A 13,940-nucleotide genomic window follows, 5' to 3' on the forward strand; every position below is an offset into this window, starting at 1 on the left:
ATGATATTTTAAAATGCAATGGCCTTAGGAAGTGTTTGGAACCTAAATGATTCCTTTTCTTTATCAAACCCTGATCCATTCCTGAGTTAAGGAGACAGAAGCTAATTAAATGAAACAATATCATCTGTATAGAAGAAAGCCACAGTAAGGAAGCCCAGTTTCTATTGTTAGCATTAATGGTTTTAAAAGACTTTTTTGTTCTTAAGTATGTATGTGTCCGCGACTGAGGGCAGTGTCTAAGCAGTCCAGAGGAAGGTCTGTTTCTTGGAGTTGGGAGCTACAGGTGGTTGTAAGCCACTGTGTGGGTGTTAGGAGCTGAAGTGGCAGTGATTTCTCCTGTCATGTTCTCTGCAAGGCCAGTAACACTGAGCCATCTCTCCAGACCTAGCATTCAGTTTTAGAGCAGATCCACCTTGCTCGGCATGACTTACCTGGTATCTGTAATTATAGTAGCTGTGATGTAATTCCCATGCTATAGGAGTAGAAAGGATGAAACTAGCGCCCAGTAGTTCAAGTGGCTCATTTTATAATCCAGCTCTAATGGGAATAGCTGGAGTCCAAGATCCAGTCTTTGACATAGACACAGATTTTTCTCAAAATCAAGAATGGTTTGCCTGCATGATAGCAAGAAGATACTCCCACTGTGGCTGTGGTAGAGGGTTTCCTTTGGAGTCCCTAGTAATTACTGAGAATTTCTAACATATAAGCATGGCTAGACTTGGTAGCCAGCCTTCCTTGGTAGGATATTTAGCACTGTGTAAAATACAGATTTTGTTAGTAAAGAAGTGTGTTCAGTAAACTTGGTTTTGTGTGGTTATTTTTAGGGAACTGCAGAAACCCATGAGCTGGCAGAAGGCAGCTCTGCCGACGTTCTGCACTCACGAATCGGTGGCGAGATCATAGAGCTAGTCCTGGTGAAATACCTGGGCAAGAACTGGAATGGACACTTCCGAATTTGTGACACACTTCCCGAGTTCTTCCTCGTGTGCTTTTCCTCAGACACCGCGGAAGTGATGACAGCTGACCTGTCAGTTCATGTCAGGCGAATTGGCTGCCGAATGGAGCTGTCTGTCTTTAGTCCCTATTGGCTAATCAACAAAACTTCTCGGGTTCTCCAGTATCGCTCCGAGGAGATACATGTTAAACACCCAGCTGATTTCAGGGACATCATTTTATTTTCTTTCAAGAAGAAGAACATTTTTAGTAAGAACAAGGTATGCTCTAGCAAGTTAAAATAGGAAAGCTACTAAATCTAGAGACTTGGGAATTTAAAAGCATGCTTGGCTGTGTGTGCATCGCTCTTGGTACTAAGTCCAAGAAGACTCTAAAGACTGCAGATTCTAGCTGGGTATTAGGAACTTGCAGCAGCAGTCAGCTGAAGCAGGGCCCCCTGTTCTCTAGGGCTATAACTGCTGTCATTGAAGTCTTGCCGCATGCAACAGCTTTATTTTATCTCCTGCTTCTGCACTGGTGTGGCATGTGAAAACACTCAACAGTTGAATTGGGCCTCCTGTTCTTCCTAAGCCAGCCTTTAGAGAAGAAGCCCTGTGTCCAAGCATGGTCAGTGCTCACTCTTTGACTTTATGTATGCTGCGCCCTCTACCCCGATTGCTAGTCCCCCCACACTACCTATTTTCCCTGTCCTGTCTTACCTGTTTTTGATTCTTAGACACTACGCATCACTAATGCATTGAAAATTTTCTATTTAAAATGCTTCTACATGTCCCAGTCCTGTTGCTTAGAGTCATGGGTCTCAAATCATTTCAGTGTCCATTGTTGTCACCTAAACGGCTGTGCAATTGTTTGCTGGATCCTATCCTTAGGTCCTTTAGTGATTCTGAACAGAGCCTGAGAATGTATGTCTGTAACAGCCTCAGATGCCGATGCTGTGTGGGAGCAGTTCTTTAGAGTTCAGATCAATCCATGGCTTTTGAGTTGCCTCTGTGTGAGAGCTTTGGTTGCTCTTATGTTTCTTGTGATTTTGGTGGATGGGTAGGGCTGAGCTGACTGCAGGGCACAGGTCAGTCTCTTCCGCAGGACTCTACCTATACCCCAGAGCTGGAATGCCACTGTCCTCTCACTGGCTGCGTTTTACACCTCTTGAGTGGTGTCAGAATTATTAGAACTTGCTTCCTTTTATCTGTGTTGAGTTCTGTGCTCACCGAAGATGGCAGCCGTGTCATGTGCTCTAGTCTTTCACAATGTCTGTCCTGCTGAATGATGTGAAAGTTGTCTTTTATTTCATAAAACCCCTGAGAGCTTTTTATGTCATAAATTAGCATTGGAAAAAAAATAGTATTATGACTTCTTTAAAAACAACGTGAAAGAAATATCTAAGTTCATTTATTTTAATTAAGTAACTAAAGACAAATTTACATTCTAGCCAAAGTGAATGGGATGGTCAGGACTATACCACTTCTTTGGTTCCCTACACCCATTCAGTATGGTTGTAACTGAATTTTTTTTGTGTCTCAAGGTACTGGAGAAATTTCCAGAAGTCTAGCAATTTTTCTATGAAGTAAAATTAGTTTCCTCTTTTAGGTTTCTTACATGATGTTTTGTATTCTCTGGTGTAGGTACAGTTAAAAATTTCAACTAGTGCCTGGTCCAATGGTTTCTCATTGGATACCGTGGGAAGTTACGGGTGTGTGAAGTGCCCTGCCACCAATATGGAATACCTGGTAAGAGGGTCTGCTCTATGACCTTTGGCTTCATTTGCTTTGCCACACCGCAGTAAACAAGCTGGCTCCTAAAGTGCATGGAGGACTCAAATCAAAAATATTCTTTGGAAGACTGTCTTCAGGTTTCTATGATTATTGTATCAAAGCAGAACTTGAATTTGTTAAAATTTAAATGGGGTTGAATTCATTGGATTGGGCAACTTTAGTGATATTCAAGGTACACTAAAATCTTCATTCCATATACCCTGTCAGTTATGTCCTAAATCTTAAGCTTGACTACTTTGAAAATCTGAATAATCTGATGCCACATGACCCATTTTCTACTGCTTCAGAATTCTAATATTATTGGTAATAGACAAAGCAATAAAATTTGAGCCTACTAACTATGAAGTAATTAACATTTAGATTATTAATAAGTAAAAAAAAAACTAGACACTAAATCTGTCATTACCAGTTATCATTGAGAGTGTGATCTATGCTCCATAGTTGATTCTGATAAAGCTGATGTGAGAAGAGACTGTAGTAGAATACAGCTTTTATTAGTTACTTTATTCAAGAATTTTTACATTATATATCTTCAGTTACATGCATGTGACCAATGTCTTTATTTTTGAAAAAAGAGCAGGAGAATGATCTTGTTTGTTTCTTTCCCTCAGGTTGGGGTTAGCATCAAAATGAGCAGTTTTAATCTCTCTCGAATAGTCACTCTGACTCCCTTCTGCACGGTTGCAAACAAGTCCTCTTTAGAACTAGAAGTTGGAGAGATTGCTTCAGATGGTTCCATACCAACCAACAAATGGCACTACGTTGCTTCTTCAGAGGTAAATTTCCCTAAGATATGGCCGATGCTTAAAATGTACAGATTAACAGGGATGTGCGAATATGCATTGCATGCCTCTTTGTTACCCAATCTCACATATATGGGTTAACTGTGACAGCAGCTCTGAAAGACCTTTATTTTACCCTATTAGAAAATAATTGGTAATGTTTACTATTAGGTCAGTCTAGATGGCTAGCAGTCATTTTCTAGTTATTCCTATATGACTAAAATTGATACATGAACTTAGCAAGGCACAGAAGCAAATACAGTAAAGAGTGGAGATTTTAAGTACACAGGATATGGAGGCATTCTTAATTAATAAGCTCTTGAGTTTCTTATAATGTAATTGCTACAAGTACATATAGATTAATAGATTTTTATTCTGATGGCTCCATGGTTATGTCAGTAGTATTTTTTTGTTTTTGTTTTTGTTTTTGTTTTTAAAATGGGTTCTTGCTTTGTAACCTGGGCTAGCCTTAAACTTAGAAATCTCTGCTTCAGCTTCTGGGTGTGCCAACATTCCCAGCTTGTCAGTGTTTTTACTATGAAGTATAAAAGGCATTTGAACAATTTTAATGATATTTTCCTTAAATGACTTAGACTTGAAAACATAATTACCAATGTGCTTAATGAGCCACTGTATTATGTCATAGCCCAGTTTTAAAACTGGTATTATACTTATATTTCAGTGCATTCCATTTTGGCCTGAAAATTTGTCTGGCAAACTTTGTGTGAGAGTGGTGGGCTATGAAGGCTCTTCCAAGCCATTCTTTTACAACCGACAAGACAATGGTACTTTATTGAGCTTAGAAGATCTGGTAAGTCTTCATACTGTAAAACATCATGTCTTTGACTTTTAAAAGTTGATTGAGCATATTCCTGTAAGCCATGGTACAGAGGTCTGGAAATTCCTTGTGGGGACTCTGTGGGCATTTTAATGCCAACATATGCTTATAAGAGCCAGAGCCAGTGAGAGCTGTAAGGGATGTGTTTGTAAAGCTGACTGAATGTGGAATGGTTCCATGTAATTGAGATCCTTAGCCAGTAAGCTGAACACACTTCTTTTCGGAAACAGAATGGAGGTATCTTGGTGGATATAAACACTGCCGAACACTCAACTGTCATAACCTTCTCTGACTATCACGAGGGATCTGCGCCTGCTCTGATAATGAACCACACACAGTGGGACGTCCTCACATATAAACAGAGGTATGAGACAAGGTGGCATTAGATCTCCACTTTGCTTTCATTGATCCATGGCCCCTTCTGGGAAGTGTTACAGTTTCACACCCCAGATGTCTGCAGACTTTTACATGGGTGGTAAGGGGCATGTGGTGTTTATTCCTGATATGCTGGCAAGTTTTGCATAGTATTCACCAAACACATTTATATTTCTACAGCAAAACTTACATGTGCCATATGAACTGGGACAAACAGATGTCATTAAAGATCCCAGTCAATTCAAATGTGTCTTTTTGCCAAATGGCTTGACAGAAAACCTAAGAAAAATCTTTGGGTCTTTATAAATTTCAGAATGTAGACAAAGGACTGTCAAATTATGTATTAAACATTATCCTTCCCTTACTTAGTAACTTGGTAATGGCCAGTGAACCTATTCCTATACATGCATCTCTACAAGTGGAACTGCACTTCCATATTCTGTCTGCCCAGGCTTCAGAACTGCTCATTACAGAACATGTTAGTGTACTTGTTTTGGGGCCGAGTTGTATATTATTAACTAAGCACGTTCAGAAGGCCTTTGTGATGTCTCAAGGCCAAGACATGCTGATCTTCCCCCTCTCAATTGTTGCAGTGGGTCACAGGAGAAACTAGTATTGCTGCCAGGAGAAACTCGCCTCTTTGCCTGGGCTGATCCCACTGGCACCAGGAAACTCACTTGGAACTACGCAGCTAACTTTGGGGAGCATGATCTCTTAAAGGTACCATTTAATATGGAAGTGCTGTTTGCATGGAACCAAAATGAACTGAAATGTTTTAAGAAAGTTACTTTTGTCCTTTATATTGCAAACAATTTGAATTCTTTGTTTCTCTGGTTGCTATGATAAAGTACATGGCAAGGCATCTTTAAGGAGGACAGTGTTTGGGCCTCTGTAGTTCATGGAGCTACAGTCTGTCAAGGCAGGGAAGGGGAAGCAGCTGGCCACCTTGCATCTGAAGTGATGGAGCAGAAAGGTGAATGCTGGTGCTCAGCTTGCTTTTCCCTTTTGATTCAGGCTAGGCCTCCTGGATGCTGTCTACATTTAGGTGTATTTATCTACTTCTATTAATTTATTTAGAAAATCTTTCATAAGCATGTCCAGAGATTTATCTCCAAGGTGATTCTAGACCCTATCAAGCTGACATTCAGCATAAACAGGTTGATCCCTGGTCAACCACACAACCAACCATTAACTTTTATATACTAGCCTTCCATCCCTTGACCCTGTCCAGTGACCATTTAATAAGGCAAAATGCATTCAGTGAACCTTCACTAGACCCTCTAGTCTTTAACAGTCCCAGCACTGTTTAGAACTGTGAGCCTTGGACAATCATGAAAAAAGTTACATATTTCTAACCCAGTTCTATAGAGTAAACATTTCTAATCTAAAACTGGGGATGAGAGCAAAGCATGGAATGATCATACACAATGAGAGAACCAGCAGAGAGAAAATGAAATCCTGCAGCTCTATGCCCAGCATCTAGGGCTCATGGAGGAATCACCTGAGGCCCAGAGGGCTCGGTAGCCCTGCGCCGCCAGCCCTGCTGCCTTCAACAAACACTGCCCTCTCTCTGAAGCACCCTTCCTCCATACCTGAAGCTTTTCTCACAGATGTCCCCTGGTTCCAGGATCTCAAACATCCTGGGATTTCCACTGCCACTTAGGTACCCCTGACACACACACAGACACAAACATAAACACACATGGATACAGACAAACACACACACACACACACACACACACACATACACACACATGCACACTTGCACAGAGACACACTTACATATACATAGACATACATACACACATGCGGGCACACACACACAACACACATATACGCACAAACATCTACACACATACACACACAAATATACACATATATATATGTGCACATACACATACACATAAACACATACACACACATGCACACACACAGACACACTCACATACACACAGACATGCACACACATACACAGACACACCCACAGACACACACATATACACAGACACACACACAGAGACACAGACACACACACATACACATAATACATGCGTGCACACACATATACAGACACACAGACACACACATATACACAGACACATACACAGAGACACACGGACACACACATACACATAAATACATGCATGCACACACATACACATACATATACACACACACAGACACACAGACACACACACACACACACACACAGCTTCTTATGATGACCTCTTTTCTCAGCAGGAAGACTGCTCTCCAGTTGGGAGACAGTCATCTTACCACACTGGTGCTAGTAAAGCATGCTCACAATCCTGCTCAGTGCCCTGTCAGCACTAGCCAGGAACTCAAACTAAGGTACTACTCTGTCAATGATAGGGAAAAACAATGATGTGTGTATATGTGTATGTGTATCCACATGTGTGTTAGCACGTATATGAATGAGTCTGTGAGAGCATGTACTTATGCAGGTAGTACCCCAAAATTGATTTCTGGTGTCTTCCTCAGTCATTTCCCATTTTATCAAGACAGGGTGACTAGTCTTAAGTAGCCAGTTTGCCCCAGAATCCTCTTCCTCAGCCTCCAAAGTGCTAGGATTATAGACACCCACACCCATTCCCACCTTTTTAATGGGTTCCAGAGCTCTAAAGTTTAGATCCTGCTTGCAGGGTCTGCTTTATGCATTGAGCCATATCCCAAGACCTGGGGAGTGTTACTGTTGTTTTTAATGTAAGTGCTGGCTTTATGTCAGTTTGATGACTAGAGATTTCTATCTTACAGTCATTCTTTTTAAGCTTTTCTGATCTTCCCCAGTTATTATATCTAGCTTTAAGTATGAAAATTCCATCCATGTTTAACTCAATGTCTTTCTTTCTCCAGGATGAGTGTGGTCAGTTTCCGTATGATGCAAACATCCAGATACACTGGGTGTCCTTCCTTGATGGACGCCAGAGGGTTCTGCTTTTCACAGATGATGTTGCTTTGGTTTCCAAAGCACTCCAAGCTGAAGAAATGGAACAGGCTGACCATGAAGTAGCCTTGTCACTCCACAGCCTCGGGCTCTCTCTGGTTAACAACGAAAACAAGCAAGAAGTCTCATATATTGGAATCACCAGGTATACACGAAGGGAGGTAGATAAGATGCAGGAGTCCTTAAAAAGCCCCAAGTTCATAATACTCATTTAGTGAGAGTATATACAGGTCCATGTTCTCAATCTGATGTATTCACTAAGTAACTTTGGACTACCAGGTGCTAAGTTCAGAGTCACAGAGGACTCAGGGACCTTCTGTGCCTTCACAGTATCCATGTCAGTTAGCAGGGAAGAAAGTCAGTCTGTCTGTCGGCCCTTCCCTCCCTTCATCCCTCTCTCCTTTCTTCCCACCCTACTTCCTTTCTTTCTCCTTTCTTTTTTGTTTTAAAAAATGAGTTACAAAAACATTGAGAAAAACTGAAAATAATATCTACATTTGCAGTAGAAATAATTCATTTTTATGGTGGAATTTGGGGAAACTAGTATGCCTTGGGAGAAGCCACTAGAAATAAATTAGAAAAAAAATGTTCATAAGGGAAGCAAGATACACACACATACACACATACACACACTGTAATACGTATTTAAAAGGTTTGGGATGTGGGGTTCAAGAACACTGAGATGGATCGTTGAAGGTTAAATGTTTACAGACAATAGCATGTTGGGGAGCAGACTCCTAGGAGAGTTCATGTTCCAGCATTAAAGACAACATTGCAGGGACAGCATTGAGTGGAGTCAGGCCCATGTGGCAGCGTCTGGGTTCCTTGTTACTGATCTCTGAGGAAAGGGGCAGGTTTCCCAAGTGAACAGCAGCTAAGTTCTCTGATGCCATAGCAGGCAGCCTGGAGAGTGTGGGAAAGGGAATGTGTGGGCACCAGTAACTACAGGTACTGTGAAATATCAGAGCTGGGTACACTCACTCCCCTAAGTGAGACATCTAACTGGAAGTTTGTTAGCTAGTGATTTACTGTGCCTGCCAGCGTGTGAGAAGGGAGAGGCCAGCCAATCCCCGCATACCTGAGCGTCAGTGTGCTCTGGATTCTAAGATTTTGTGGTTAGTTATTATGTTACTTATTATAAGTTATTATATCATTTATTATTAGTTATGGTTATGTTATTTAGAACTTTTGCAGCTGGTTATTTCCTCTGGTTCTGTTTCTACTGAGAAAACACTTGTATGGTTCTCTTGTCTCCTAATCACAGTGAGTTTGGTAAAAAGACTTATTTCGAGGACAGTTTCCCACAACAGAACAATCTGTTTAGATGCCCCTAAACAGGAGGATGTTTTCCCAGGTTTCTTGGTTTTTATCAGGAAAAGCTGCAGGATTTATGTAACACATAGGTAACATTATCATTGGCCAGTATCAGTAAGCTAAATAATTAAAATATTATAGATTCATATTTATTTTACAGTTTTAATACACCTCAGTAAAGTATGAAGGATGAGTCACAGTGAAACCACTGCCTGTTTATGAATAGCTTTTGATTTCAAACCAAAGTGTTTAATATTGAAAAGATGGGAAAAACTCAAAAGATATTTTATGAGAAGTGAAGTTCTATGAGGTTCACAGCGGGCAGCCCAGGAGTGGTTGGGGAACACTATTTATTGTGGCATATGTGTAGCTGCTTTTCACTGCTGCTCTGTGCACTCAAATCACAGTGGATGTTTTCTTGCTATATTGCTTATTTATTTATTCTTACTACTGGATACCCATCATGTGAAAACAGGAAGAATGGGCTTTGAATGTCTCTCTTTGAGGGCACACTATTATTAACACATTATTTTTGACAAAACATTAACTTATTGCATAATGCCATTATCGCTGTGCCAGAAGAATATGGAAGACACTGACACTTCCGAACTAAGCGTGTGTGCAGGTGAGCAGAGGCTGGAAAAGTTAGAAAGCTGGAAGACAGAACATCTCACTACAACACAAGCTTTCACAAAGATCACCATGAATGAGGCTATTGCCAAAGTCAGCTTCTCAGGGACTCATTTGCTAAGTCTAGCAAGGAAAGCCTTTTGTAGTTGATCCTGTCCGATCGTGGCAGCTAAAGAAATGTGTGCAGAGATGACAAATTACTTAAGCCCATTAGCATTTCTGTGAGGATAATTGTATATGGAGTTGAGGACATTCAGAACATCAGTCAGCTACAAAAGGCTGGTGACACAGATGGCTCTCCAGCTCTGAAGAGTCAGCTGGTGCTCCTGTGATGCAGAAGCTCCCTGGCTCTGAGGAGTCAGCTGGTGCGCCCTTGCACTCAATCACTGTGCATCTGGGAAGTCACGACAGAGCTTAAAATGGATGATGAGAATATTTTCAAATGGGGAAGATAAATTCTACATGAATATGCTGAAGTCTAAGGTGCCTGATAACTATGAACAGAATCTTAGTTGGTCAAGTTCATAAAACTTTGAAAGTATGAAGCATTTCACACCTTCTATCCTTTATATTATGTGTCAGCAGATGCTTGGTGGGAAATACTTGAATCTGTTGTGTGTTGTCCAACTCAGTCTGTGGTTTAACCACATCAGTTCTGTGACTTGATGGCAGTAGAAGTTCATTGTCCTGTGTCTTACTACACAACAGTTGGATGACACAGCAATAGAAGTCTCTCACTGAACTCCTTAAATTCTGAGCCCAGAGTAAAATCTTTCTGAAGAAAATAGTTACCCTCGTGTAATGTTCTCGCACTCTTCACTGGAACTGGAAACCATCCTTTGTTCAGGAATTAACAGTTTTTCTGTGTGAATTTTAATTGAGAATTAGAAAGCCAAATGACACTGCCTATATGCAAAATTTATGTTGCCATAAACTCAGTTTCTGATCTTGGTGTGTGTGTGTGTGTGTGTGTGTGTGTGTGTGTGTGTGTGTGTGTGTATGCATGAAGGAAATGTTTATATTTCAAAATCTATCTGTTCAATTGAGGAACTTTCTTATAATTTGATTATTTACAATGTACTTATGGGGTAAAAGGCAAGTTATCAATACAAGAGTCTAATAGAATTATATAAACCCCTCACAGGTAATAAATACAATAAAAATAAAATAGATACAGTGTTCTCATAGATTGATGTCAGTACTTGGCAGTAACTGTTTGTAATGATGTCATAAAATACTTGTTATAAATCAGCACAAATATAGGGCTGGAGAGATGGAGCAGAGGTTAAGAGTATGTGCTGCTCTTGTAGAGAATCCAAAGTAGAGTCTCAAAATGAGCACCCATGTTGGGTGACTCAGAAAAAACTCTAAACTTATGCTTCCGATGCCCTCCTTTGGCCTCCATGAGCACTGCATTTAAGGGCATGTGCGCACGCACACACACACACACACACACACACAGTCACATAAACACAAATCTTTATTTTCAAAAGTCCACTTGAAAAATTTACACTTGATTTTGATAATCAAGAACAATAACTATGTAAAATGTTGGCTTATTCACAAGAATTTTTTAAATAGACATGTTTTTAGGGTTTTTCTTTATATTTTAAATTTTATTAGTTAAAAATTTTATGGAATTTTTTTCTTCCCTTGACATCATCAATGTACAATCTCTGTGGTCCTGTACAAAAGCAAACAGTCGTTTGCATGATGGGCACCAATGTGCTGCCAAGAGAGATATTTCCTCTCAGCTCTGTTCTTCATGCTCCCTTGAAGGCTGGTGAAATTGGCTGTTTTAAAAGAATCTCTTGCATCAATGTAACTTTCACAGGATGTTGATATCCAGATAAATGGAAAATTCAGCAAGAGTTCTATGAAAATGCATACTCATAGCTTCATTTCCTTTGTGAATTATTTTAGCTCAGGTGTTGTTTGGGAGATGAAGCCAAAACAGAAATGGAAGCCATTTAGTCAGAAGCAGATAATGTTGCTGGAACAGTCCTATCAGAAGCATCTTGCGTCACAATCCCGTGGCTGGATTAAGCTGGACAGTAATTTTGAGGTATGGTTTGTGGTTGTACAGTTTTATAGGTACTTTGGTCTAGATAGTGGTACTGCAGGTGAGTAAAGTTTTAATGTCCTGTGTGCAGAAACTAACTTAAAAGTGAGTAGTCATGTATTAATTGGAGGGATTGCCAATATGCTTAATTAAAACATACTTACAAAACTATTTACCTTTGTCTTTCCTCTGTGTTTATTGATTGTTCTTCCTGCTGGTGAGTTCCACGGAACTTGTTTTCAGTAAGCTTATGGTGACGTTTTGACTGTTGAAACATTTTCTCACATTTTGAGTAACACCTTCACATTGCTGAATATAGATTGTAAGATTACGTATGTCATGGATAGAAAACATACATAAACTTTGCTCTATGATTTTATCCAGTAAATGATTGCTGGATGTTGGTAAGCATCTACAAATAAAGGTGTGCTCTTCATGGTCACACAGAGTGAAAACACAAAGCCTTCTTTGATTTCAGAAGACTCCAGAAGCTTCGCTGCATTTCTGGGCTGTTCTGCTGTAGACCTGAGCTTTGGCTGCTCTTGGTTTTGCTGTCTGAGGGCAGAGTTTGCACAAACCCCTAGTCATGTGCTCTTCTTACACCCATAAGTGTTTGTGGGCTGAACAATAATGTTTATGCCATTAAGTCTTATAAAAACAAGCTTAGCTTCATTATTAAACCATTTTGCCTAAGGATTACCTGGAATTGGGCTGGAGAGATGGTTCAGCAGTTAAGATCACTGGCTGCTCTTGCAAAGGACTGAGGTTCAATTCCAACCACCCAATGGCAGCTAACAATGTTCATTAACTCCAGTTGCAGAGCATTCAATGCCCTTTTCTGGCCTTCACAGGCACTTCATGCAGTGGCACATATACACATGCAGGCAAAACATTCATACACATAACATAAAAATAAATAAAATCTATAAAATGAATGGCCTGGAATTCTGTATTTCTATTAATTTTTTCTATAAAGCATTTTAAGTACAGTTTTAGAATTCCAGTTTCCTAGTAAGTGTTAGAAAGACAGTGCTTCTGCCGGCACAGGCCAGAGGTGCATATGACCCATAGAGCCCTTCTGGTTGGTTCAGTGGCTCCTTCATTTAGTATCTGAACTTGGGAGGCTAGAGCAGGACAATTGCTGTGAGTTTGCAGACAGCCTAGGCTGTAGAGTGAGGTCCAGTCTCAAAGGAAAACAAAGAAAGAGAATAATGGAAGTGGCTTTGGTGGGACAGGGAGATGACCGTGTTGTGGTCACTCAATGAAAGGTCATGAATGCAATGTTTTAAATGCCATTAAATAGTGGCTGGGTGACACCAGCTCATCACAAAAGCGCTTTTGTTTCTTACAGGTCAATTTTGACAAAGTGCCGATGGAAATGCGCCTTCCTATCCGTTGCCCTATTAAACGAGACTTCTTATCTGGGATTCAGGTTGAGTTTAAGCAGTCTCCTCACCAGAGAAGCCTAAGGGCCCGGTTATACTGGCTCCAGGTAACTAAGTAGATCTGTGTGATCTCTTAGGAAAACATGAAAGTGAGACCTAATTTATTCTGTGATTTATGTTAAATTATTATCTTCTGGGGTACAACTTGAGAAGAGTATGTGTAGTGTGTCCTTGGTTCAGTCCTCAAAAATAAAGTTGTTTAAAAATATGTGTGTGTGTTTGTGCTAGATTAGTATATAGGTATATATGTATATATAAATATTTGTGTGTGTGTGTGTGTGTTTGCTGTCCCAGACCAAAGCACTACATGCTATTAACAGTGTCAGTCTGACTACTGGCCTACCAAGGGCATTTTCTTACACTATTATGTTGTTCTTAAGTGTTCCTTTCAGTTTTCCATGAGAGTCCTAATTAATATTTTTCTGTCATTCTTCATGGCAAAGAGCAGGGCTTTATTGTGCCAAGTTTGGGTGTGACTGCTTGCTGTTCTCCATCCTCCATCTCCTCTTCTCCCTACCTCCCTTCATTCTCCATCCACCTTTACCACATTTTATTTAGGAAACTTTCTGCTCTTCCTACTTTTTCTAACTTTATGTTCACTCGCTACTTTCATTTTATTTGAGCCCACAGAATCAGACTGTCACATTCCAGCGTGCAGAAGTCTGCTGCAGGCAATCAGTGCCGCTCTGAGGGCTTTCCTTCATCCTTAAGGATGAAGTGCCTCGCTGGGGCACATAACGTTTTCCATAAAGTGAAGCGGCTAATGGCACCTCCTGTGCACACAGATGCTGAAATGTTTTCTC

General features: G+C 40.4%; 1 protein-coding gene across 4 annotated transcripts in view; it reads left to right on the forward strand.

Moving 5' to 3' along the window:
* Vps13c (vacuolar protein sorting 13 homolog C) overlaps positions 1–13,940 on the forward strand; it is a 159,062-nt gene that overhangs the window by 121,323 nt on the left and 23,799 nt on the right. For all 4 annotated transcript variants that reach the window (XM_031346005.1, XM_031346006.1, XM_031346007.1 and 1 more), the window contains 9 exons: positions 825–1,214; positions 2,577–2,681; positions 3,338–3,502; positions 4,191–4,319; positions 4,577–4,710; positions 5,315–5,441; positions 7,596–7,831; positions 11,554–11,695; positions 13,044–13,184. In XM_031346005.1, coding sequence (XP_031201865.1) covers positions 825–1,214; positions 2,577–2,681; positions 3,338–3,502; positions 4,191–4,319; positions 4,577–4,710; positions 5,315–5,441; positions 7,596–7,831; positions 11,554–11,695; positions 13,044–13,184 — 1,569 coding nt within the window. The remainder of the gene's footprint in view (positions 1–824; positions 1,215–2,576; positions 2,682–3,337; positions 3,503–4,190; positions 4,320–4,576; positions 4,711–5,314; positions 5,442–7,595; positions 7,832–11,553; positions 11,696–13,043; positions 13,185–13,940) is intronic.

The sequence above is a fragment of the Mastomys coucha genome, unplaced genomic scaffold (genome assembly GCF_008632895.1).
Source record: "Mastomys coucha isolate ucsf_1 unplaced genomic scaffold, UCSF_Mcou_1 pScaffold23, whole genome shotgun sequence".
NCBI classification, from domain to species: Eukaryota; Metazoa; Chordata; class Mammalia; order Rodentia; family Muridae; genus Mastomys; species Mastomys coucha.